The sequence below is a fragment of the Canis aureus genome, chromosome 3 (genome assembly GCF_053574225.1).
Source record: "Canis aureus isolate CA01 chromosome 3, VMU_Caureus_v.1.0, whole genome shotgun sequence".
NCBI lineage: Eukaryota > Metazoa > Chordata > Mammalia > Carnivora > Canidae > Canis > Canis aureus.
This window is the reverse complement of record NC_135613.1, coordinates 33,779,046-33,803,705: the sequence shown is the minus strand read 5'-3', so window position 1 is coordinate 33,803,705 and position 24,660 is coordinate 33,779,046. Positions and strand designations below refer to the sequence as shown.

The following is a 24,660-nucleotide window of genomic DNA, read 5'->3' as shown; positions in this document are numbered from 1 at the left end:
GCGGCCGGAGGGCAGCGGGCAGCGCGGGGCTCGGCGGCCGCCGCCTGTCAAACCCTCCGCCCAGCCCCGCTCGCCGCCCTGCCCAGGCCCCGGGCAACGGAGGCCCCGCCCTCGCGCCGCGATTGGCCTCCGCGCGGCGGCCGCGGCGAGCCAGTGGCCGGAGAGGCTGTCGGGCAGCCCGGGCCCGGCCCCGCCCCGCCCCGCCCCGCCCCCACCCCGCCCCGGGATGCCGCCCCTCTGGACGCGGCGGCAGCGGCGGCTGCGGGGGCTGCGGCGCCAGTGGAGGCGCGCCGAGCCGTGCGCCCCGCGAGCTGCAGCCGCAGCGGCGAGGTGAGAGGGGGCGCGGCCCGGGACCCGGGGAGGGCGGGCGCCGGGGCCCGGGGTCTGAGCCTAGGGTCCCCGGGACGTTGGGGTCCCGGCAGCTTTGGGACGGCGCGGGGAGCGCAGCGAGGGGAGGAGGGTTTGGGGGCCCCGGGCCCTTGTTGCAGGAGGGATGACGGCAGGGCCCAGACGCTGCGGACGGGGCCCCAGCGCGCGTGTGCGCGGAGTGTGAGCCCGCGGGGCCGCCGCGTTGCCCAGCGTCGGAGCGGGTGAATGAGAGGAGCCGTACGTGTGGCACACGGTGTCCCCAGTGTGCCTCTGCGGGGGCGTGTGGTATGCGTGGGAGCCGGCGTCCGGGGGCGTTCCCGATCTCCGCGGGTTTGCGCGTGCGAAGGGTCCATTTTCTCTGCCGCGCGTGGGAGTGTGCGTGTCTCTGTGTGCTCGTGATGGGTTCGTGTCGCGGGAGGGAGCGCCCGTCGTCGGACCCCCCCAACCGGCCTCGGCGGTCGTGGGTAAGTGTGGGAGGGGCTGCGCCCCGGAGCGGTGGGTGCGCAGCCCTGGTCCCTGCGCGCCGCCGGGTCCCCGAAGCGCCCAGGGAGGCGCGCAGCCCCCGACCCACCTGGAGTAGCCTCCGCGGCGTCGCCCGAGCCCGGCCCTGGGAATCCGCGTTGCCGCCCGCGCCGGGTCTCACGGGGTGACCCCGCTCAGGCGCTCTCCCTCCTGCAGGCCTCAGTCTCCCCATTTCTTTGGGGACGGCTGGAATCGGTGGCCGCGGATTTGAGCGGGAGGGTGCGCGGGCTCCCCCGAATGCGCCGCGGCGGCGGGTGGGGGGGCCCTGGACACATCAGAGGGGGGAGCGTGAGCCCTTCTGGGCCAGGAAGGGGCTTTTGCGCGATCAGGTGGGTTTGTCGGGTTAAGGGAAGTGTGGTGGAGCTCACCCATTTTAGAGACGGGGAGTACGTCGAGGGGTGGTGGTGACCGGCCCCAACCTCCCCCGGGACTCGGGACTCGGGACTCGGGACTCGAGGGGGCCCTTCGCCCTTTCTAACGCGCCCGCTGTCTTCCCTCCGCAGGAGCCCGGCTCTACCCCCCAGCGGCGCGCCCTGCGCTGGCGCCATGCACTGCGAGGTGGCGGAGGCGCACTCAGACAAGAGGCCCAAGGAGGCCCTCGGCGCCCCGGGTCCAGGCCGCGGGCCCTCCGGCCTCGGCGGCACGCACATGGCCTTCAGGGTCGCTGTGAGCGGCGGCGGCTGCGTGGACGGGGGCCCGCGTGACCTGCTGCCCCGGCCGCCCGCGCCGCTGCCCTGCGCCCACGACCTCCTCCGCCCACGGAGCCCCCGAGACTATGGTCCGTCCAAGGCCACCGCCGCCGCCGCCGCCGCCGCCGGGAAGGGTAAGTCCGGTCCCGGTCCCGCCGACGTGCCCGGCTGCCTGGCGGCGTGGAGAAATCCGGGCTGCCTGGCCTGAGCACCGCACTCCTTTGCGGGAATTCTCGGGAGAACTAGGTGGAGCTTTCTCTCCTGTTCATCACTTTCTCTCTCGGTGTTTGGGACTCGGTTGTCCTTATCAAATGATGCCTGTTTAGGAAGCATCTAATCTAAACTCTGTAAGCCTATTTCGGAGGACCTATGTGTATAGAGAGTCCAGCTTACGTGATTTTGCTTCTGTGAATTTCTGGTAAGAGTTGTGCGAAACTTACAGAATCTTGTGAATTAGGGCGAATAGCAACTCGAATATCACAGGCATATTTGGAAATATTCTGATCATGCTAAGAGCAAAAACCAGAGGCCTTCAACAAGACCTCTCCCCTCTTGGAATCTCAGTTTCCCCATCTGTCAAGTGAGGAATTAATTTTGTCAGATGATTTCTGGAGTCCTGATGGAAAATTTTATGAATCTGTGATCCAGCCTGAGTCAGTATCTTGACTTTAAAAAAATGGCTTTTTCGAATTTGAAGCTTCAGAAGCATAATATTTGATCAGATATTCCTTTGCAGTACCCATCCTCTACTCAGTGACGCTGGTGGGTGTAAGGTGCAGGCTGCAGTAGGGTTTATGGGCTCAAAGTCAGCGATGATGCGGGCATTCTCATGAACCTGTTCTCTCATCACAGTTAATTATTATTGAGCCATTATTTATAAGTTTTATGCTGACAGATAATTAACTAGAAATTAGGGAAATTGTTAAGATGCAGTGTTGTCCTGCCATCCCCCCCTCCCCCCCAACCTTTTTTCTCTCCCTGAGAGAAACCAAGGCTTGGGATTTCATTATTTCGGCTTTTAGGACCTCTTGGTTCTATTTCTAGGTGATTCTCAAGACAGAAAGTTTCTTTTGGCTCTATAGACATCACTCCTTTAGCATTAGCCCCAGCAACTTAGAAAACGTAGAGCGTTTGGGTTTTAGAGATGAGAGCTTCTTCTGGGTGGAGAATAACCAACTTCCCAGTTCAGGCACTGGTAAAATGAAATGAAAGGAAACAGTGTTTTTCTCTTTAATGAAAACACCTGACTTTGTAGGAGAGTGCTATTTTCTTGTCTCATGTTCAATGTCAGCCTCTACTCCAACAGAGAGGGACTCTGTTGGAAAGGTAGACACAAAACAGTGGTTTTAGGGTATTATTACTAGGATAGGCGTATGAGGTTTTCTTTACTGGGGAGAGAGGAGTGGTGCGCAGCAAGACATGAGTAATATCTGCTGCCCTGAGCTTCTTGGCTTGCCCTGCTCCACATACAATCCTCCCTTAAACAGATACCCTCATACAACGTTTTAGGTTTTTTTTTTTTTTTTTTTTTTTTTTTTTTTTTTTTTTAAGATTTATTTATTTATTCAGAGAGAGCGAAAGAGAGGCAGAGACACAGGCAGAGAGAGAAGCAGGCTGTACGCAGGGAGCCTGACGTGGGACTCGATCCCGGGTCTCCAGGATCACACCCCGGGCTGCAGGCGGCGCTAAGCCGCTGCGCCACCGGGGCTGCCCAACGTTTTAGGTTTTAAAAAAATTATAGCTGTCCCTGAAGATCGATTTCTCTGCAGACCTGGTGAATGGCTCTCCTAAACATATCTTTGTTTGGAGCCGTGGTTAGAGACCTCTCATCTGGGTGCTTTGCATATGATCTTCCTATTTCCATTCTCCTAAACCCCAATTATCTTTATTCATACTCCTCTTCCCCCACCAATGTCTAGTATATGAAATGTTTAACTCAAGATTGTATTTGGGAAGGACAAAGGAGGGTAGAAAGGGATGGGAGGAACAGCCTCTTTCTTTGTACCCTAACATGGTTGTTCTGGTTAAGCATTTGTAAGAGGCTGCCTTTTTTTTTTTTTTAAGATTTTATTTATTTATTCATGAGAGACACACACAGAGAGAGAGAGAGAGAGAGAGAGGCAGAGACACAGGCAGAGGGAGAATCAGGCTCCCTCTGGGGAGCCTGATGCGGGACTCGATCCCAGGATCCAGGATCATGACCTGAGCCAAAGGTAGATGCTCAACCACTGAGCCACCCAGATGCTCCTTCTTTTTTTTAATTAAATTAAATTAAATTATTTATTGATGAGAGACACACAGAGAGAGGGGCAGAGACCTAGGGAGAGGGAGAAGCAGGCTCCTCACAGGGAGCCTGATGCAGGACTCGATCCCAGGACTCCAGGATCACACCCTGGGCCAAAGGCAGGCGCTCAACCACTGAGCCACCCAGACGTCCCTCAGATGCCCCTTCTAAACTGTTTTCTATACAGTCTCCCTCCCGGCTGGTGGGGTAGAATTTATCACACCCCTGTGAAAGATAAGGAAATTGAGGCCTGAGAGAAGAGAAGGTATCTCCTATTATAAAAGGCCGCCCCCTGATCTGGGTGGGTGTTCTCTGGCCAGCCTTTGCTCACTGACCTGGGCTTGAAGAAATTGCCAACCTGGCCTCTCTCCTCAGCAAAGTCTTCCTCACAGGCCAGCCCCTCAGTGGCCGGAGATGAAACCAGCTTCCCCACAGAGCTTCGGCAGTCTTCTTAAAAATGCCATGAGGAAGCTTCGGCACCTCTTACTACCCCTGCTCCCACCCAGATATTCCCTGGACCACGTAACCCTCTTGAACGTTTGGTGTCTAGCTCCAGATCTTAGGTTTATTGGAAACACACTCAAATACCTATTGAAAAATATTTATTGACTCTGCCCTGTGGCCTATGATCTGTGCGAGCTCCGGGGAACTCGCTCACTGCCTGAGCCTTTGCCACCCCACCCATTTGTAAACTTACCGTGAGACCGAGGAGAGCTTTAGTGCAAGGGCCACCTCAGGGCCTGCTTATTGTGGGGTTACTCTTGTGATGCCTTTAAGGTTCTCCAGCGTCTGGCTTTTCATTTGCATGAGAGGTAATGATGCCTTCCTCCCAGGGTGAATCAAACAATGGCTGTGAGAATGCTTTATAAACTAAAAAGGTAGGAGGGGTCACTTTTATTAATTCATGCCAAGCTAGGGTAAGTGATACTTGAGATAAAAGGGGCAGGGAAAAGAGGGAGAAAGGTTTGATTTTTAAAATGTTGAAGGTGAAGCGCACTCACTGGTGCACTGGCCAGGGGAAGCTGAGAGGAGCCAAGCTTCAGGTCTTTTGTGGCCACGGGGTGCCCAGTGAACGGGAGAGAGAAGACAGTATTGCTTGATCTGGGGTCGGGTTTCAGATGATTTGCCTTCTGCTTCAGATAGACCCTAAGCCGAGAAAGGAAGCGAGCCCTTGAGTCTCACGGCTTCTCCATAAATGCTGGGGTTGTCTGTATTTCCAGATCTGGAGTCAGGAGGCACTGGGGATGGTACGACGTCATGGACTAACATTGTCATCATTTACAATAAGAATCACGATCTGTTTATGGCAGAGTCCCGTTTATCCAGATTCCAAGCAGCTGGAAAGGCCAAATTACCAGATGCTGCATTTTTCTTTCTTATTATTAAACACCCAACACTGTGCGTTTGGAAGTTCCTGACAAGGAAAGAAGGTAAACATCTGGGCTCTATGCAGGCAGACAGCTTTGTGGCGATGGCCTGATGACGCTCGTGCCCCGTGCACAGTGCTTTACAGTTTTCAGCGTGTGTTCCCACACATTCTCTCATCTGCTCTCAAGCCAGCTGTACTCTGCCTACCTTGTGGGCTGCTCGGAGGGAACAGATGTAAAGTGCTTTGCAGTCTTGAGAGTGCTGGGCAGATCCTGGCTATTATTGCTGTGGTTCCCATTTTATAGATGAAGATGTTGAGGTTCAAGGATGTGCTCAAAGCTACAAGCAAAAAGCGATAGTTTGTAAGCCTTCGGTTCCAAGTATTTGAGTCTGGTTCTACAGCTTGTACCTTCTACATGTGTATGTTGGCGACCAAGAGCTGGCGTACGGAATGGCCTCCTGAATGTTCCCAGAGAACTTAAAATATTTTTTGCTTTTGGTATTTCTTCTGTCTTGACTTTTTGGAAGTGGTACCTGTGCCATAGTTAGAAAACGTCTTAGTTTACCATTTGTCCAGAGTTGCTGTTTCCAGACTAAACCAGAGAGTGAGCTCACTATTTAATTTACAGTGACTCTCTGGGCCCTTTACACCACGTCCTGAGACTGGACACGTCCTAGCAAAAAAAAAAAAAAAAGAGGCTGACGATCATGACACACGTGGACACTGTCATTGGTAAACAGACATCATGACATAGCCATAAAGTAGTCAATCTTCTAACTTAAAAAAATAGTTCATATATATATTTTTTTAATTTTTTTTTTTTTCCTTGAAAAAGGAAATCAAAATGCAGTTGCAGTTTGTGTGTATGGGCATTAGGGGCTGGCGATGGTGGAGAGTAAACAACAATGGTCACCGTGATGTCCAGGGGAGGCCTAGAAGGGGCTAGCGCATCCCTAATAGAAAGGTATGAGTTATTTTGAAAGCATTTACCCCCTCCGGCTCTGGTGGGCAATTTGCTTGCATTTCATCCATTTTAAAGTGCTGGTCCTGCGATCCGGAAATAATCAGATCCAAATTTTTTCGGTGCTTGAGGTTTCAAAAAAGGGGGAGAAAAACCTGCTGGCCAAATGTCAGGCTCAGTGAGACAAAGAGAAACATGTATGTGTGTGGGTACACAAATACGATAGGAACATGTTGCGTCTACAGTCGTAAGAGTTATGTATCCGACAAATCTTTTATAGACATGTAGCGGAAATATAATTCTCAAAGATTCCCCAAGAATCCTGTGCGGCTAGAATTTCTCTTCCCTTCCTGCCTCCCATGCTCTCCAGAAGCTGCTAGGACTTGGCTTACAAATGGAAAGGAGACCATCACATTAGATCGTAACTTAATTTAGGCCTGGTTGTTTCTGAGCAGTTTACCTGTCCTGCTCCACTGGGCTGAGGTCTCAGGACCCTTTTAGCTGTGGCATCATATTGGTAGGCTGTGTTGCTCCATCTGTGATTTAAAAACATAAGTTTCTTTATATGCTGTGGTTTTCCTTCACACTTCTGAGAATAAAAAAACGCACCCTGTCTTTGACTTATTCATCTCCTTGCGTTACATTTGCGTGAGAAGCTAAATGAGCCAGCACACTTATTTTTACAGTGCGTTAAAATCTCATTACAGGCATAAGTGCACAATGAATCATTTAAAAAAATATATTCTTATGTTCTTTGTTCTGAATGTTGCATAATTATCATCATTTTCTTCGGTTTTATTTTGTGGAGTTTGGCCAGCATCCTAGAAAAAGGGGAGAAACTAAAGTTTTCAATCCTTTTTTGGGTAGGATTAGGAAAAAAAAAAACACAACAAATAAATAAATACCAACTTTATTTGTCAGTTGACCAGTGATTATTGCTAATTGTGGCTTTTGCATAGAGAGGGTAATTTCCCTTCCTTCCCTCAATTTTCTTGGAAAAGAATTCCCTTTTTTGAAGCCGATGATGGTGGTATTTCAACCACCTCACGATATGTGTGTATATATATATATATATATATATATATATATATATATATAAAACTACTATATATATAGTTATATATATATATATATAGTCATATTTGAAGTTAAATTAGGTGGTTTGCAAATTTATTTTGCTAATACAGATTTTAGTTGCAATTAGTTGGGACCTAGAGAGTTGTATTGTTTCTTTTGGTGTAGGGGGTGGTTTATTTTTGTGCTTAAAGAAACAAAGACATTCGTTTCAAGGAGGAGAAGAAATGAAACAAACTTTTGCAATGGGCTTTGAAAAATTCAACTGCATTATGCAGAAAGCACAGCTGTAATACCAGGGCCAGGAAAAAAAGAGCAAACTCCTGAAATATTTGTGCCGCTCGCCTTCACTGTGCTAATGATTCTAGCAGTTTAAAAACGGACTTCTTGTTTATCAACAGTGGCTGCCCGAATTAATAGTTTACTATGAAAAAAAATGCTTTCAGCATTGGAAGCAAAGTCCTGGACCGGACGGATAGCTGAGTGAGAAAGGAAAGCAGAAAAGGGGGAGGGTGGTTGTAGCTGTTTTGGTCTCCCTAGGCCTTATTTATAAGAAACTGAAAGGAAACAGACCTGGGATGAGGTGGGGGCAGGGAGAGTACAACCCTAACCCAGTGGTCTTAGAGTTTAAAGTCACTGAAAGCATCTGTTTTCTTCTTTTCCCCATCTTCCCCTAAACTCCAAAGGGTTATTCCTTCAGAGGGTTTCCGGCGGATCGAGGCGGATTGTGTTAGCATTACGAGCTGTGTTTTTAAAGTCAGCATTTGAGTCAGATGCACTGAGGAGACCTTCAGTCCGCTAACTGAATAATGCATTTCCTGTATGGCCTGAATTTATTTGGTGGTTATGGTTGGGCCTGTCTGGAGCAAACACATGCACCATTGTGCAGCCTCGATGCATGCGGGCCGCGCTTTTGGCTTTGAGTCTCTGTTTCCCCATCTGTAAAATGGGAAGCAGTTGGACAGGATGTTCCACAGCCCCCTCCAGCTCTGATGCTCCAGGATTCTACATGGGCTGGAGTGGGAAGGTCAGGAAGGATTGAGGGTGTGGGACGAAGCCACCTTTGTCTCAGACTCAACTTCTCCTTTGAACTCTTGACTCCTGAGGCTGACCACAGAAGGGAACAGAAGAGGGGGTGGGGGTCAACGAACCTTTACTGAGCACCTCTTCTGTGCCAGGCTGGGTACTGTAGCTGTGATTGCATTTAATGGTGCCCAGTAACCCTGGGAGAAAAGGAGGCATTATCCTAGTTTCCCAGATGGGGCAGCTGAGGCTTGGAAAGTTAAAGTGACTTGCCCCAGTCATAAGCTCACTATTTAATTCGCAGTGACTTGCTGGACAGGTAGTAAGTAGTAAAATGTGAGATTTGAACACAGCTCTGTGTAACTGCAAAGCCAGGACTTTCCTCCTAAAGTACAGCGCTCTCAAGGACAAGCTTTAAAACCCAGGCGGTAACAGGGAGTTGCTGTGGCTGTAGAGTGTGCCCCCAGCCCCAGGGGAAGGTAGCAGAAGGCCACAGGCTGGTCCAGACCCCTGGAGTCTCTACTAACAGGCCGAGGTGTGACTTTATGGGAAGACCGTCTGCATCTGTCCAGCCCTCTGCTGTAGAAACAGGGAAAAGACAGTGGTTGCCAGTTGTGACATGGGGTCCTCAGGCAGGGACTCTCCGAGGCTGTGGAGGGACCCTCTAGATGCCGTTCCTTCCCAGACGCCACGGCGCACACACATGCACCCCTGGTTATTGTGGGTTCTAGTCCTGTTTTGAGCCTTTCACACGGTTTGGGGAGACTCATTGCCCGGGCCCTGGCTGCAGTCTCCCTTCCAGGGCTTCTGAAGACATCTTTTGATGTTTGAAGAGACTTCCTCATAAGCCCCACCACACCTAGTAGTAGAATGCATGCTTCATGGGGCATGATGGCTTAAAATCTATTAAACAATTCTTACTCAGTGGTAGGATGGAGAAAGAGCAGCCCAGGAATCAGAGTAAACTTGAGAGTTTGATTATGGGAAATGGGTCTTTTGTGTCAGATGAAGAACGAACCAAATGACCCCTAGGGAAGGAAGAGGTCCTGCTGCTGGTTTGTGTCTGTGGCCCTGCACGATGATGCCCGTGTTCATGAGATGGTGGACGTTCTCGGGATCACACTTCCTGCAGGAAGCTTTAATGCCCCAGCCTTCCTTGCCTTTGGATATTGACCCTGAGTCCGACAGGGAAAGAAGGAAGAACTACCAGGATGGCACTGTTGGCGATGTGGCCCAGCCTCTTCCTACTTGTGTCTTTTTAAAACTAGATTACTCTTTTAGATGTTGCTGCCTTTTTTTTTTTAAATAACAGGTTTGATGGAAAATAAAGCTTTAGCAAGAAACCAGGGAGAATTATAAACCTGACTTTAAAAATACAGATCCCATTTGCTGTTTTAAGCTCTCTGGAGGGCTGGAGATTGGGTTTGTTTTGGAACGTTGCTGGACTATATGAATTACTTCTCTGAGGCTTGGGTATTTAATACCTAGTAGAAGTTTGTATAAGAGCTGATGATGTATTTTGCCGACTTTCCAACCCTGTAAATAAATTACATGTGCCGGCAGAGGCTGCCAGGATCCACTGTGTCAATTGAAGCTTAATTTTTATCCCAAACCACTTAATACTTTTGTCCTAGCGAGTAGAGAAAGTTACCGGGACTCGTCCAGCAGCAGGCCCATTCCAAGACAGAGACGGCTTCGCAAGACCGTGAATAGGCCTCCGTGGATCCATGGATCGTGACACGGTTTTTCGGTGATTAAGTAGCTTCAACGCTCTTAAGCCCAACCCTCCAGGCAGAGGATGATAGTATAATTTTAAGTGTATCGTAAAAATGAAACTCAATCGCTTCCACTCCCCAAACCTGCCTCCCTCCTCTTCTCTCTGGAGAAAACGGCCGTAATTATGTGTTTAATCTCAAGACCGCCTGTGCATTTTATCTTATTTGAGTGCAAAGCCCAGGTAATAACGTTGGCATTTCCAGCGCGAAACAAAATAGGGTTTCTAATTTGGAGACACTATTAAATATTTCATGCTTCAACCAAACTCAATTCTTTTTTTTTCCTATAATAAGTTTAAATATTAATTCTCTGGAATGTCAGATGCCTAAAGCTAGGCATTTAGTGATCTGCAGTTTCAAGTATCTCGAGGAAGGTTTATGAAACAGGATATTTCACTGGGAGGGATGAGTTGTGTTTCAGAGATATCTGAATTCAAGGCAGCGTCTTCAGATTTACTTTTTAAAGGGAAAAGGTCGTAAAATAAGTTGCTTTATGTGCTGAAGGATTAAGTGGCTTAGGCTGAAATAACAGCAGGGACTTGACTGTTTTTCCTCCTTATATTTTAACAATGCTTTCTGGGGGAGGGGGTGGGTCAGTTTCCCGCCTGTTTGTCTCCTCCCCCATCACCCCCCCCCCACCCAACCCCCAGCAGCCAGATGGCTTTAATTCTAACCAAATCCCACGCGGAGGCCAAATGATTGATCAAACAGTCATTTGTACTTACGTAGCGCTCTTTGTGAGAATATCTCTGCATTGGAGCTTCTCGCCCGGGGTTGGCTCTTCTTTGGGTCTGTAGATGGTTGACTTCCAACAGACTGAGGGGCTCCGAGAGGCAGGGTCCGGAGGTGGATGTAGAGTAGAAATCCCAGACCTTGGCATCTAAGAATTCCTCGCCTCGAAACTTTGTTACTTCCCATCCCAGACAGCAGGGGTATCTAAGTTTTCTGAATAAAAGAACAGAAATCTTTCTCCGGTCCACATGACAGCAGTTAGATTTTTAGTATGTGTTGATGGACGAGATGCCTAATGAGGTTATTAGTTTTAAGTACTCTTTTAGATTGATGTTTTATCATCCACTTACCCATCTGTAGAGACATCCTTTTAGTCTCTGGTCTTCGGTACCTGTTTCAAAGGTCACCTCTGATACTACAGCTTGTCTTATAGATTGGCAACCGATTGGCCGGTGGGATAGATCTGAGGCCTCTGATGTGACGTTCAAGGCCTTCCCACCGGTCCAGCTCTATTTCTTGCTGAGGCCCTGCTTGTTCTCTAGCACTGTTGGACTTTTCCTTGCACAGCTTCAGACCTGGGATTTCTCTTTACTTGTCCTTCTAAACCATGACCTGCTTTTGATGCATCCCCGTACCCTTGTTCCAGTACCAGGTCTGGCACAAAGGATGTATCCGAGAAACATAGGGTGCCGATGGAGGCTGTGGGCATGGAACTGGGTCATCGGGTTTGAATCCTAGTTCTGGGTACTGACTCGGGAAACTTGGGGCATGTTACCGAGCTCTCTGGGCCTTGGTGTCCATATATACAAAATGGGGATAACAGTAGCCATGCTCTCACAAGGCTATTATGAAGGTGAAATGAGTTAATATATGTACAAGTGCTTCAATATAGAGATTGATTGGCCCATGGTATAATGCTCAATAAATGTTGGGATTATTATTGTTATTGCTGTCATGTAAATGTTTGGTAAACAGAACCTCTTGGAAGGGCTTTCTTTCCCTTCCTTACCACCAGACTGACTCCTACTTACTCTTTAAGACCGAGTTTGAGTGCCACCTCCCCCTGAAAGCCTTCCCTTTCTCCCTAGGCTGGGTTTTGCTAGAGCTCTGGCACACGCAGCCCTAACCCTTCCTTGTGCTGTAGCACTGGTCACACTGTGGTGATTTTCTATTTACTCATGTGTTCTTGAGGACGGAGCAGAGTTTCATTATCCCTGCACAGCACAGGGTCTGGAAGGTTGGGAATGGAATCCAACCCAGTCTCTGCCCTCAAGGAACTTGTCGTCTATAAAGGAGGAGCCAAGTGGTATGTTCTTGTTTTTCCCAGAAGGTTGAACACACAGTAGGCTCTCAGTGTATATGAGACTCTGATAAATGTGCAAGGAATTCCCAATGCACACACAGCCATATTCCCTTTCCAGCACCTGCCTGGGGCTCTTCCTAACTTGGTCTGCCCCCAGCTTGCTAAGTGACCTTGGCACATCCTCTCACCTCTCTGGGCCTCGCTGTCCTCTCCTTTCCAGGAAGGGTTGGTTTCAGTGATCACAGGCCCTTATGGGTTGCAGACCTTTGGAGTTGCCAGACCACGGTCCAGGTAGAGGAGCTAGGGGCATGACAGCTGTCCCCAGAGTGGCCCAGGACTGTAGGCACTTTCTGCTGCAAACCTTCCCTCCCTCCTAGGCAAAATTTCAGTCATTTTAAAGTGTGTTTCATGTTGTGGTTTAAAGAGCAGATATTGGTATTGTAACCCATCTGACCCAAATTTCTCTAAGATGAAGAAGAACCTCGGACCAGGTATTGGAACCTCGGACCAGGAGCTAGACAATGGCTTTCTGCAGCCCTGGAAATTGATGTACATACCTTGGATCCCCCCTCCAGGTCAGGTTTAGACAGAGTCCCTGGGGGCATTGTAGGCCTACTGGCTTCTCTCCAGGCACTGTTACGATTTCAGTGCTGTAAACTGTAAAGCTCTGTCTAAATCATTACTGTTTTTTCAGTCCCCCCTTGAACAGATAAGAAGACTAAGGATCAGAGAGACCATGCTGTTACTTGTGCAAATGCGGCCACATGGTTTTTGAAATCAGAACTGGGTTCAGATCCCATACTGCACAACTTGCTGGACCTTGGGCAACTTCATTGAACCATGAACCTCATTTTTCCTCATTTGCCAAATGGAGATAATTCTCATCTCATAGGGTTGATGTGGGAATGAAGAGGAGACCTCTGTAGAGCACCTAGCTCAGGGGTTAGCACACAGTAGGCATGTAACAAGAATGAGCTCTTGTGGCTGGTCTTACTGAGTGCATAGCTGGGACAGGTCCTCTCCTCTGGCCTGACTTCATCTGATGCTCCTCTGTGGCACAGTACCCCATCCTGTTAGTCTGGTTCTTGTTTTTCTTTTTTGGTGAAGTTAGAATAGTCTGGACTTTGGGGCCAGAGAGACTGAGATTCTGATCCAAGTGCTGGAGGACACAGATCTGATTGGACACAGAGGCATCTTCGCTTCACTTAGGGGCTGAGATGGGCGTGGGCTGCCTGAGTGTAGCTCTCTGACCGGTCCTGGCCCGGGGTCAGTACAAGACCCTCACTGGGCCTGTGGTAGCACTGGTGTTCAGCAGGAGGGGGAGAGTGTCTGTGGGATGGGCCAGGAGGGAGAGCCACCCGCCCCCTGTTTATTGGGTTGGGATTTGCCTTCTGACTCATACCCAGCTGGATTACTTTCATTCTGCTTCCCGAACTTGTGATGCCATTACCATTCTGCCCTCAACTTCCCCATGCGTGCAGGTGTCTGCATTACTATAGTGGCTTCCATTTGTTGAACGCTGTGGTGGGTAGAGAGCCTGTAAAGCCATTTAATTCTTTCTACATTTACTTCTTGGGGAGAATATTGCCACCCTCATTTTTTAAAAAAGATTTTACTTATTTATTCATGAGAGACAGAGAGAGAGAGAGAGAGAGAGAGAGAGAGAGATACAGAGACAGAGGCAGAGGGAGAAGCAGGCTCCCTGCAGGAGCCTGATGCAGGACCCGATCCCAGGACCCCGGGATCTCAACCTGAGCCAAAGGCAGATGCTCAATCAGTGATCCACCCAGGTGTCCCTTGTCACCCTCATTTTACAGATGAGAAAAAGTGAGGCTCAGAGAGGCTTAATGACCTGCCCCAAATTCCAGAGCTGTAAGCCCACCCGATTCCTTGATCCTGCCCTTCCTCACACCTTGCTCCCTCTATGGGTCCCCCTTCAGGTCCTCCGGATCTCTGGTGCCTTGGGCCTGGTCTTAACCCTTGCATCACTGCTGAGAGACTGCCTCTTCCCAGCCGTGATTGTGATTTCCCTCCTTTGTCTTCTAACTGCCCTCCATCACTTTTCTCTCACTGAACAGTCAAGTATTATGGATGCTTGGGTCCGTGTTTTCTCCAACCTGAGATGGTGGAATCCTTGGAGCAGAGTCTGTGGGGAACATGGCTCTGCCTTGCAGAGGGAGTGTGGACCAGAAAGCAGAATGAGCACAGGACTCCAGCAGAATTCATCTGTCCCTTTCCGGGGAAGGGGCACTTTCCTGGGGATGTTCCCTAAGCGGGCTTCCAGGACAGCAACCTAGAGTGGATTTCTACGTCTGAGCCTCAGCTCAGTGAATCCATGCCCTGCCAATTGTCAGGAGTGTGTGGGATACAGTGTGTGAACAGGTCCTGAAAACAGGAAAGGCCCTGGGTTTGCTCCTTGATGTATGTGTTGATTGGCTTCTGTGTAGGGTTGAGCCCTGGAACACTGTGGTGGTCTAACAGTCGGAGCCTTCGCTTGCATGGAGCTTGCAGTCTCGAGGGCAGTGGACAGTCGGCAAGTGTGTAGGACCCCCCAGCCTGATGGGGTCCCCATTCCTCCTCTGTGTAGCTTCACCACCTTAGCACCTGGCTTACCGTCCTAAATGGACTCCTGGGCTTAGCCAGGCTAAGCCTCACAACCTGGAACAGCAGCTCTGAGCCTGGGTTTGTGGGCATATGAATGAAAGTGTTTGCTTGCTAGCTCCCCTTGCAAGGCTAGTGAGAGAATCAGTGACGTCTGTGGGAAAGGGCAGGATGCTGGTGGAGGAGAGGGTAGTCAGTCCCAGGGAGGGTGACCGACTTTGCCCGCCCCTTTCTTGCTCCTTTCTCATACTCGTTGCTTGCTTAAGCTTTCCCCTTGGAGGGAATGCCCTTTCTCATCATTTCTGGGAATATAGGCCAAGAACTTTCCTTTTACAAAATCTTCCAAGTCTCTCCTGTCCTAGCCTCATATGCCTCCCTCCCACTCCTCCCAGTCTCCCTAGTGGCTCCGGCTGCTCATACAGGAGAGCTCTTTGCTACAGGGACCTGAAGACAAGTAAATTCCCATTGTCTGATACTGGGCACAGAGATAAGGGGCCCCCCTTCCTTTCCTCCCCCCGGCCCTCATTTTCAGTATGCTGCCACAATCATTTATCGAGCACTGCCAGACACTGGATTATCTTTTTTAATTGGTGACTTTAAGTAAAAAAAACTTTTTTTCTATTTTGCATTCCCTCATCTTTGCCAACACTTGGTATTATAATTCTTTTTAAATGTAGCCATTCTGGTTGGTGGATGGGTGATGGAATCTCACTGTTTTTCTAATTTGCATTTCCCTAATGAGGTTGATTGAGCATTTTCCCACATGCTCACTGACCACTACTATGCCTCTTTTGTGATGTTCCTGCTCAAGTCGTTTACCAATATTTTATGGAATGGTCTTGTTTTATTGTTGAGTTTTAAGTGTTCTGTTGTACCTTCTGGAGGGAAAACCTCTGCCGGTTATATGTATTATGAGTATTTTACCCAGCCTCGGGTTTGCCTTTTCATTTTATTACATCTTTGAAGTTTTCTTTTCTTTTCTTTTCTTTTCTTTCTTTTCTTTTCTTTCTTTTCTTTCTTTCTTTCTTTCTTTCTTTTTTCTTTCTTTCTCTCTCTCTCTCTCTTTCTTTCTTTCTCTTTCTTTCTTTTATTTTTAAGTAATCTCTACACCCAATGTGGGGCTCAAACTCAAAATCCTGAGATCAAGGGATCCCTGGGTGGCGCAGTGGTTTGGCGCCTGTCTTTGGCCCAGGGCACGATCCTGGAGACCCGGGATCGAATCCCACGTTGGGCTCCCGGTGCATGGAGCCTGCTTCTCCCTCTGCCTGTGTCTCTGCCTCTCTCTCTCTCTCTCTGTGACTATCATAAATAAATAAAAATTAAAAAAAAATCCTGAGATCAAGAGTCTCATGTTCTACCCACTGAGCCAGCTAGGCGTCCCTTCTTTTTTTTCTCTTTTTTTCTTTTTTTTTTTAAAGGATTATCCTTTGTAATCTTAAACTACTCTGTGATGTAAATGTTCTTATAGAATTTTTTTAAAATTAAGATTAAAATTAATTACAGTTAAATAAAATTGAAAGTCCAGTCCCTCAATCATACTAGCCACATTTCAAGTGCTCGCTCAGTAGACACATGTGGCTAGTGGCTACCCATACTGGATAGAGTAGATATAGAGCATTTCCATCACCACAGAAAGTTTAGTTGGACAGCACTAGTCTAGAATATCATTCTTTAAATTTATTCATTTGTTCAGCAAATGCTTCCTGGAGCCCTATCATATGCTAGGCTCTATATCTGGCCCTGGGTAGGTAGGTGTAACCCAGGCTCATCTTCTGCCTTGGGGAGCATCCAGTCGAGAGGCCAGGTAGGTGGACATACCAGCAGGGAGGTAGGGCCAGCATGCTGGTTACCAGGCCTGTCTCCCTTTGGGGGTGGAACATGAGTCCTAGGCTCTGTCCTGATCTCAGCATTGACAAGAGAGATATCAGAGCAGATCTTCTTGAGAAGCAGCATTTGAGTGCTGGTTTCTGCTGGTTCCCCACAGAAGCAGCCTGGAGAAGGGCAGATGGTTCATGAAGTACGTCTCTGAAGCTGGAATCATGCTCAGGGCTTCCTCCCAGCTCCCTGTGCAGCCTCTTAGATTAGGACTGTGTTCTTGACTTCTATCTAACAAATTGCTTCCTGTTATTTATAATCCTGCTTTGGAGGTGGATTAAAGATAATTTGACTTATTTTTATATTTTATTTTTAAAGATAATTTGACTCATTTTTATATTTTATTTTTAATTTTTTTCTTTATTTTTTTCACTTATGTCAGTAGTATATACTGATTATAGAAAAATTGGAAACTATAGAAACATATATAGATGGAAATAACACATGCTTGTAATCTTCACTCTCCTCTCCCCCACCCCTCACAGTGGCCACCATTTACATTTTGGTATATTTCATTTGTCTTTTTAATATTTACTTTGTATTAATATATTATTTATATCGTTGAGGTCATTCTGAATATAAAGTCTTGGGTACTTATTTTTAAACTCCACATTCTACCATAATAAACCTCATCCATGTTACTAAAATTCTTTGTAAACATTCAGAAATACATGCATTTTATTAAATTTCTCAAATCATTTTAAATAGGAGGTACCTTAAAATAATTTAAAATTCAGAAGACCCAAAACGGCTTCTTAGGAAGAGTGTTCCTCTTCTCTTTTTTCCCCTACCCCGTTCACATTGCTGGTGACAACCAGCAATACCAGGCCTCTCAGAGAGAGTTTATACCCCTACAAACAAATCTGTGTATATATTACTTGTATAGTGCATAAAATTTTTCTCTTCCCTTTGTGTAGATAATGCTGCAGTGAATAGCTTTATGCAGTAATCTCTGTTTGCATGTCTGATTGTTTTCTTAGGATAGATCCCCAGAACTGAAAATGACTCGGTGAAAGGGTAGTAACATTTGACACACATTATGGATTGGCTCTTAAGAGGGCTGCACCAATTTTCACAACTGCAGGCTGTGTCTTAGAGGACTTACTTCCCTGCATCATTCACCAGCATTTCCAAAATAATTTCCTAATTTGAAGGTGGAGACGAGATCCAGTTATCATTTCATTTTACATTTATTTTGCTAGCATAGCAGCACATATATTGTGTGTCGATTCACAGTTCACCACTCCTCTTTTGCAAGTTGGTATTTACGTTTGGTTCTGAATATTTTACATAGATTTTACTGAAGATTTAATCATTTGCTATTCCATATACATAGATAGTAAGCTGTCTTGTGTTAATGCACTGTTCATCATATTTGTTGCTAATATTATTATGAGTCTGCTGTTTAAACACGTTTTTAATGATTTTAAAAATTTGAAATTTTTTATAGAGTCCTATTTTTCTATACTTTCCTTTGTCATTTCCTTCATTGCTCTTACTCTTTTGTTTTTTAAGATTTTATTAATTTATTCGTGAGAGACAGAAGCAGAGACATAGGCAGAGGAAAAGCAAGCTTCCTGCAAGGAGCCCAGTACAGAACTTGATTTCAGGACCTGGGGATCACACCCTGAGCCAAAGGCAGACGCTTAACCACTGAGTCACCCAGGCGTCCCTCCCTCGTTGCTCTTCTTCTTGTCATTCACTGAGTCCTGTTGTTTGCTGCTACTATATTAGGGAGCTTCTTTTATTAACATTCTAAAAATAAATTTTTATTTTTAGCAATATAATACTAACCAGTTTTAAAAATAACCTAATAGAGAGAGTGGGACCCCTTTCCCTCCTGGTCACACTCCTGGTGTCAGCTGCCTTCAGCCAGGGCTGCTGGTGCCCACCTCCAGGGCGCCACTTATCCCCATCTGTGAACAATGCCCCCCAGACTTGAGCAACACAGTGGCCTTCCCTGCCTTCAACCTGCTTAGCTGTCGTCTTCTGGTATTTTCTTCGATTTGTCTAGGTTACAGAAACAAATCATTAGCTAAACATGATACCAACTCTGGTCCAGTCAATGCTCGAAGCACGTTATAAACATAATTCCTGTAATTCTCCCTACAACCCTATGAAGGCATTACTCTTACTTTCCTCGATTTGCAGATGAAGAGACAGATGCAGAGAAGCAAAGTGATTTGTCCAGGGCTACATAGCTGGTGAGTGGTGAAGCCCTAATTGCTGTGCACAGCCTCTAAGTAAGATTCGTGGGGCTGTTTCTGTGTTATTTGTATCCATTGTTGACTGGCACCTGTTAGGATGGATGAGGATTCCCATCTCTTAAAGCCTCGCCTCCAGCCCAGTCCTTTCCTGCTTGCACACCTGCCCCTCCCTCCTGCCTGGGCTACTGCACAGTCTTTGCTTAAGCCTGTTCTCAGGGGGGACTGTGTATAATGGGATATGCCCTATGGGGGTTTTGCTGTCTTGGTTCTGGCTGAGCGTGGACAATAGATATTGACAAGAACCCCTGGTGGCCACCTTCTAAAGTGGGGCTTTAGGTACCTAAACTGAACTTGAGTTTTGAGATCCTTACCTGGCATACACTGGGCTTGGGGTGGGTTTCTCCAAAGAGGGGATTTTTTTGGAGGGAGTTGTTGAAGAAGCTGTGATGTTTTCTTCCCCTGTGCCAGACGGGCGGGGAGGGAATTACTTTCTCCTCTCCACACCTCAAGTAAGGGGCTTCTAAGAGGTCCACTCAGAGAACCTGGCATAGTCCCTGAAGCTGAGGAAGGACTGTGTTCCTTGGCGTCTGATGGTGTTGAAGAGGAAAGCAGTGGCAGAGTGAAGGGGGTGGCTGCACCACCGCCGTCTATGAAGGGGCAGGGGGTTGTGTTCTGGAGGACCTGCTGGATGGCTTTTCTCAGACCTACCCTCCCTGCCCAAGACGGCTTCTTGCCAGGCAGAGGCGAGAGAGACTGGAGATGTCCCACAGGATACAGTGGGGTAGCAGTGTCTGCCGGCCAGGGGAACTCTCCCACCCAACATCTGAGTCCACAGAGCTCCCACAGTGGCGGGCAAGTGAGCCCCTTCCTGCCACTGCCATAGACAGAGTAAGGGGACCAGAAGGAGACATTGGCCTTCACCCTGCCCAGAGTCCCCAGCCTGGAGCAGACCCAAACTGTGGGAGGGGAGGAGCTTCTCTGTGAAAGAAGCTCAGGGTTGAGATTATTAATCTGGATGAGACATCTTAATAACTCAGCTGAGACTGTTGGGGGCTGAAGTGTCTGGAAGATGTTTCATGATCTAAGAATAATCCAGCAAGTTACAGGGACTTCCAGAGACTTCTCAGGTTTGGAGGTGGGGATCGGGAGCAAGTAAGCAGGTAGGATTTTAAAAGGGACAGTTGCGGGGAGGTGGGACTTGGGAAGGGGGAGGTCTCTAGCCCTTTCTGGGGTCCACTTTTTCAGCATAGTGGTTACATTTGGAACAGGAGGTGGAATCAAGTCCTGTACTGTGGGAACTTCTCCTTTGGAGTACAATGTTGTTTTCCTGGTGTTAAATATCACCTCTTTCTTCATTTGCTAGTCTTATACTTATGTATCTGTTACCGTTTTTCCCTAAATATTCCATCAGTTTTGTCAAGCACCTGACAATCATGCTTTCCTCAATATGCTCAAAACGCGTCAAGTTATCTTCATTCCGTGTGTCCCTCGGCTCAACAAAGAAAGAGAGATTCTACTGCACAGCTGACCTCCTGGGACCTCCTGGGACTCCTCTTTGAAGCTCTCGTATGTAGGACTTCCCATTTCTTGGTTCACATCTGTATCATGTGTTGTAGCTGGTTTAAGCAGAAAAGAGTATTATTGGAAGGATGCTGGGTGGCTCTCATAATTGCCAACTAAGGCTAGAGAACTGGGCTTGGAAGCTACATAGCCAAGAACCTTACTCCAAATCCTACCACAGAGGCTTTGCAGTGAAAACAGTGGGTTCCAGACACTGGCAGCAGAGCTGTGGTCCCTGGTCATTGGCTATCGCTGACTCCTTGTTTCTACTTCTACCGCAGTTGGAGGCTGCAAGAGAGGCTGGGAAAGCATGTCTTTGCTTCATTCACCAAGTTTTTTATTAAGCACCTGCTATGAGCTAGGCACTCTTCTAGATGCTAGGAAAATAAGCAGAGAGGAAAAAATTTCTGTGCTCATGAAACTTATATTCTTTTTTAAAAGATTTTATTTATTCATGAGAGACACACAGAGACAGAGAGGCAGAGACACAGGCAGAGGGAGAAGCAGGCTCCATGCAGGGAGCCAGACGTGGGACTTGATCCCGGGTCTCCAGGATCATGCCCTGGGCTGAAGGCAGCGCTAAACTGCTGAGCTAAAATTATATTCTTAAAGAGGGGTGGGGAGACACGATTATGAAGTACATAAGTTAAATATAAAGTTTACCAAATGACGGTACATACAGGGAGAAAAAGCAGAGGAAGGTGTGGGGGAACTGCTGCTTGACAGTATGCTTATGATAGGGGACATGGAGCAAAGACAAAGGATGTGAAGGATCAGATATTTTCAGCTTCTGTGTGTATTTTCATTGCGTGTGTGCACAGGTGTGTGTGTGTGTGTGTGTGTGTGTGTGTGTGTGTGTGTGTTGAAGTGGAGTGGGGGGATATGCCTTATAAGATGAATGATTTTCCCAGTAGAAGAAAACTATTCAGATGCTGGGCACCCAGAAAGAAAAGCAAATGCCCTTTGCATTGTATTTTCTTCTTTTCTCAGTTTAACCCTTAAAATTTGCTGGGGCGCATCCTCTAGCGAGTTTATAAGAGGTCAGTAAAGATGTTTTTCTGAACAGTGTCTCCTTCCTGACTGCCTGGCTAGGGACTTTTGTTAATAACTAAAGCTTCAGTGCTTAGTTCTATGTGTTAGGCGTAGTTCTACGAATTTGACTTGGATTCATGTCCATGAAAGTGGGTGGTAGAGACTATTATTGTGTTTATGCTACAAAAGAGGAAACCCAAGATCCAGCGAGGTTAAGTAACTTGACCATGGTCACACAGCCAGTGAGTGGCAAGGCCAGGATCAGAATTCAGGCGTCCGGCTTCAGAGCTGATCCTGTTAAGAATTGTGACAATACTGTCCTGTTGTCTTATGTCTTCCCTCCTTGCTGTGGAGAAGTCTGCTTCCATGATTCCGAAGGCTCTGCCTAGGACCTGCCCCCCTTCTATCCCCCCATCTTCTTTCTAGAAGATTTCTGGATATTCTCTCCATCCCTGGTGTTGTGAAAGTTTCCAGTGATGTGCCTTGATGTGGCTTTTTTCCCATTAATTAGACTGGGTGCTTCATGGGCCCTTTGTTTGCATCACAAATCTGGAGATTCAGATTATTTGCCATGCCACATGTCACTTGTCTTTTTCTGGAAATCCCATTAGTTGCAGGTTCGCTTTCTGTATCGATCCTCTAATTTTCTTATCTTTATTTTTTTTATCTGTTTTCTGAGAATTTCCTTGACTTTATCTCCCATTTGTTTTTTATTTTAGTTTATAAAAGCACCTAATCTCTAATGATTCCTTTTCATGCATTGTCTCTGTTTATCAATGCAGTATCTTAGCATACCTCTCTGAGGAGATTGTTAGGATTTTATTTTTAAATTTACAATGTATTATTATTGATTGTCGGGATTTTTTTTAAAGATTTTATTTATTCACGAGACACACACACACACACACAGAGAAAGAGAGAGAGAGAGAGAGAGAGAGGCAGAGACACAGGCAGAGGGAGAAGCAGGCCCCATGCAGGGAGCCTGACGTGGGACTCGATCCCGAGACTTCAGGATCACATTGCGGGCGTGAAGGCAGGTGCTAAACCTCTGAGCCATCCAGGGATTCCCCAATTGTTGGGATTTTTAAAAAAGATTTTACTTATTTATTCATGAGAGACACAGAAAGAGAGGCAGAGACATAGGGAGAGGGAGAAGCAGACTCCCTGAGGGGAGCCCGATGCGAGACTTGGTCCTAGGACCCTGGGATCATGACCTGAGCCAAAGGCAAATGCTCAACACTGAGCCACCCAGGTACCCGATGGTTAGAATTTTAAACCATCTTTTCTCCTGTGCCCTGGGTTCCTGTTTTCCATTTGGTTGACTGGGTCATGCTTCCAGGTTCCATGCTGTGACAGTTGTCTCACCTTATAAAGACATCATGTTATACTAGCCCTCCTGCTCTTCACTTGCCCCTGGCATCTTCACTGCCCACCTTGCCTGCTCAGAGGCGGTCATTACAATCACTGTCCCCAAAAAGCTGTCCTCACCGTCAGGCCCCAGCACTGGTTGAGGCCGCATGCCCACACCCACATGTTTGTTGGATGGGGCTGGAGGAGACCCCCTACATGCCTGAGGATCCTGTCTCATCAGCCCAGAGCTCCAGAGGGCTTCTCCATGGCTCTCCCCCAGACCCTTCCTCACTGGGTGCTCCCAAGCCCTGCTTTTGTCAAAGGCCAAACCATCTGCTCTCCTTTCCCTCTGAGACTTGGCCTGCAGTTTCCTCTCCTGTGGTGTGCATTTCACCTGCTCCTGGGGTCCCTGCTGTGAGGACCCATCCGTGCTGCAGAACCTACAGCCAGTGTCCCTGCCTTAATGGCATGCTCTGTCCTGCACCAGCTCCACTTCTGCTTTTACTGAAGGTGAAATTACTCAGGGAGTTGCGTCAGTTTGTGGTCTCCCTCCTCTCGTTATTATGGTCCTGCCTACTGTGTCCACACGCTGCTTGTCCAGGTGGGCTGTGGCCTCCATGTGGCCTGACCTAGCCATCTTGCTTGTTCCCACGCCGGGACCCTGTGGCAGGGTTTGGTACAGGGACCGCTCTGGGTTCTCTCTGCCTGCTGCCTTGCACTGGCTGCCCCTTCTCCCGGCCCCAGCCGGCTCCCCACCTGTAGTGTCAGAGTTCTAGTCCCGCCAGGTCTCTGCCACCACCTGCGCCCTGCCACTCCCCAAGGCCTCTCTCCTGCGAGCTGTGAGGACCGCCTCATTGGCCTCTCTCACCATCCTTGCCTCACTGTAGTTTGTTTTGTCCCCTGAGCACAGTAAGTTTGCTGTTCTGTTAGGGCCTCTACACGGCCTGCTCCCTCTGCCTGGTGTGCTTTTCCAGTCCATCCTCTCATGGGGGACTCAGGTGTCAGCTGAAATATCGCCTCGCTGACCATCTAGTTCCTGTCTGTGATTTTACTGGGTGACATTTTCATCACGGCACTTTCGTTATTTCCTATAGTCTTGTTCATGGTCAGTCATCCTTCACCTTCAAGAATGGAAACTGCGAGAAGCAGGTACCTCGCTGGGGCCTATAACAGTGTTTGCAAAGAGTAGACTCCTGACCTCAGGTGAGTGGAGTGCGTTTCTGAGGCTGCCGTCCATCTCTGGACATTGTCAGTGTCCCTGGAAGGCCAGGCTGCTCTTCATCCATCTCGGTGCCCCATCTGTGCATGGGACCTGGCACAGCATCAGTGGATGTGGGTCCCTGTTTGTGGAAAAAAATGCATATCTTGTTATTCTTGTGTAGGCCTTAGTTTTGATGCTCCCTGCAGCTAGTATAATAGAAAAGGTGGAGGGCCGGGGTGCCTGGGTGGCTCACCCAGTTGAGTGTCCATCTCTTGATTTCAACTCAGGTCATGATCTCATGGGTCGTGAGATCGAGCCCCGTGTTGGGCTCCTCGCTTGGTGGGACTGGGGAGTGGTGTCTATTTGGCGTTTTCTCTCTTCCTCTGCTCCTCCTCCCCACTCTCTCTCTCTAAAATAAATAAATAAATCTTTAAAAAAAAAGAAAAGGCAGGGGGCCATGGTGGACCTGAATTCCTACACAGTCTTGAGCACTAGGGCTGCTGTGTAAAATGTCTCCATTGTCTCCTCTGCAGAATGGGATGGTAATCCATGCCTGGGGTCCTGTGAAGCTCAGGGGAAACAGAAGGTAGGAGAGGACCTAAAACAACTAATACAGAGGGGACTTGTGTAGCCCGTTCTGCAGTTCAAATGTGGTGACCATTTAGGAGGCACCTACTGGGGCTGGGATCAGCTGCTGTTCTCCTGTTTCCATAACTTGGTGGTTTTGCTCCCG

At 48.0% G+C, this 24,660-nt stretch overlaps 1 protein-coding gene across 2 annotated transcripts in view; it reads left to right on the top strand.

The window, feature by feature from the left end:
- Positions 1-255: 255 nt before the first annotated feature.
- Positions 256-24,660, top strand: part of GLIS1 (GLIS family zinc finger 1) — a 224,352-nt gene continuing 199,947 nt past the window's right edge. For both annotated transcript variants that reach the window (XM_077891830.1, XM_077891829.1), the window contains exons 1-2: positions 256-330; positions 1,395-1,714. In XM_077891830.1, the coding sequence (XP_077747956.1) occupies positions 1,438-1,714 (277 nt within the window). In that variant the 5' untranslated portion in view covers positions 256-330; positions 1,395-1,437. The remainder of the gene's footprint in view (positions 331-1,394; positions 1,715-24,660) is intronic.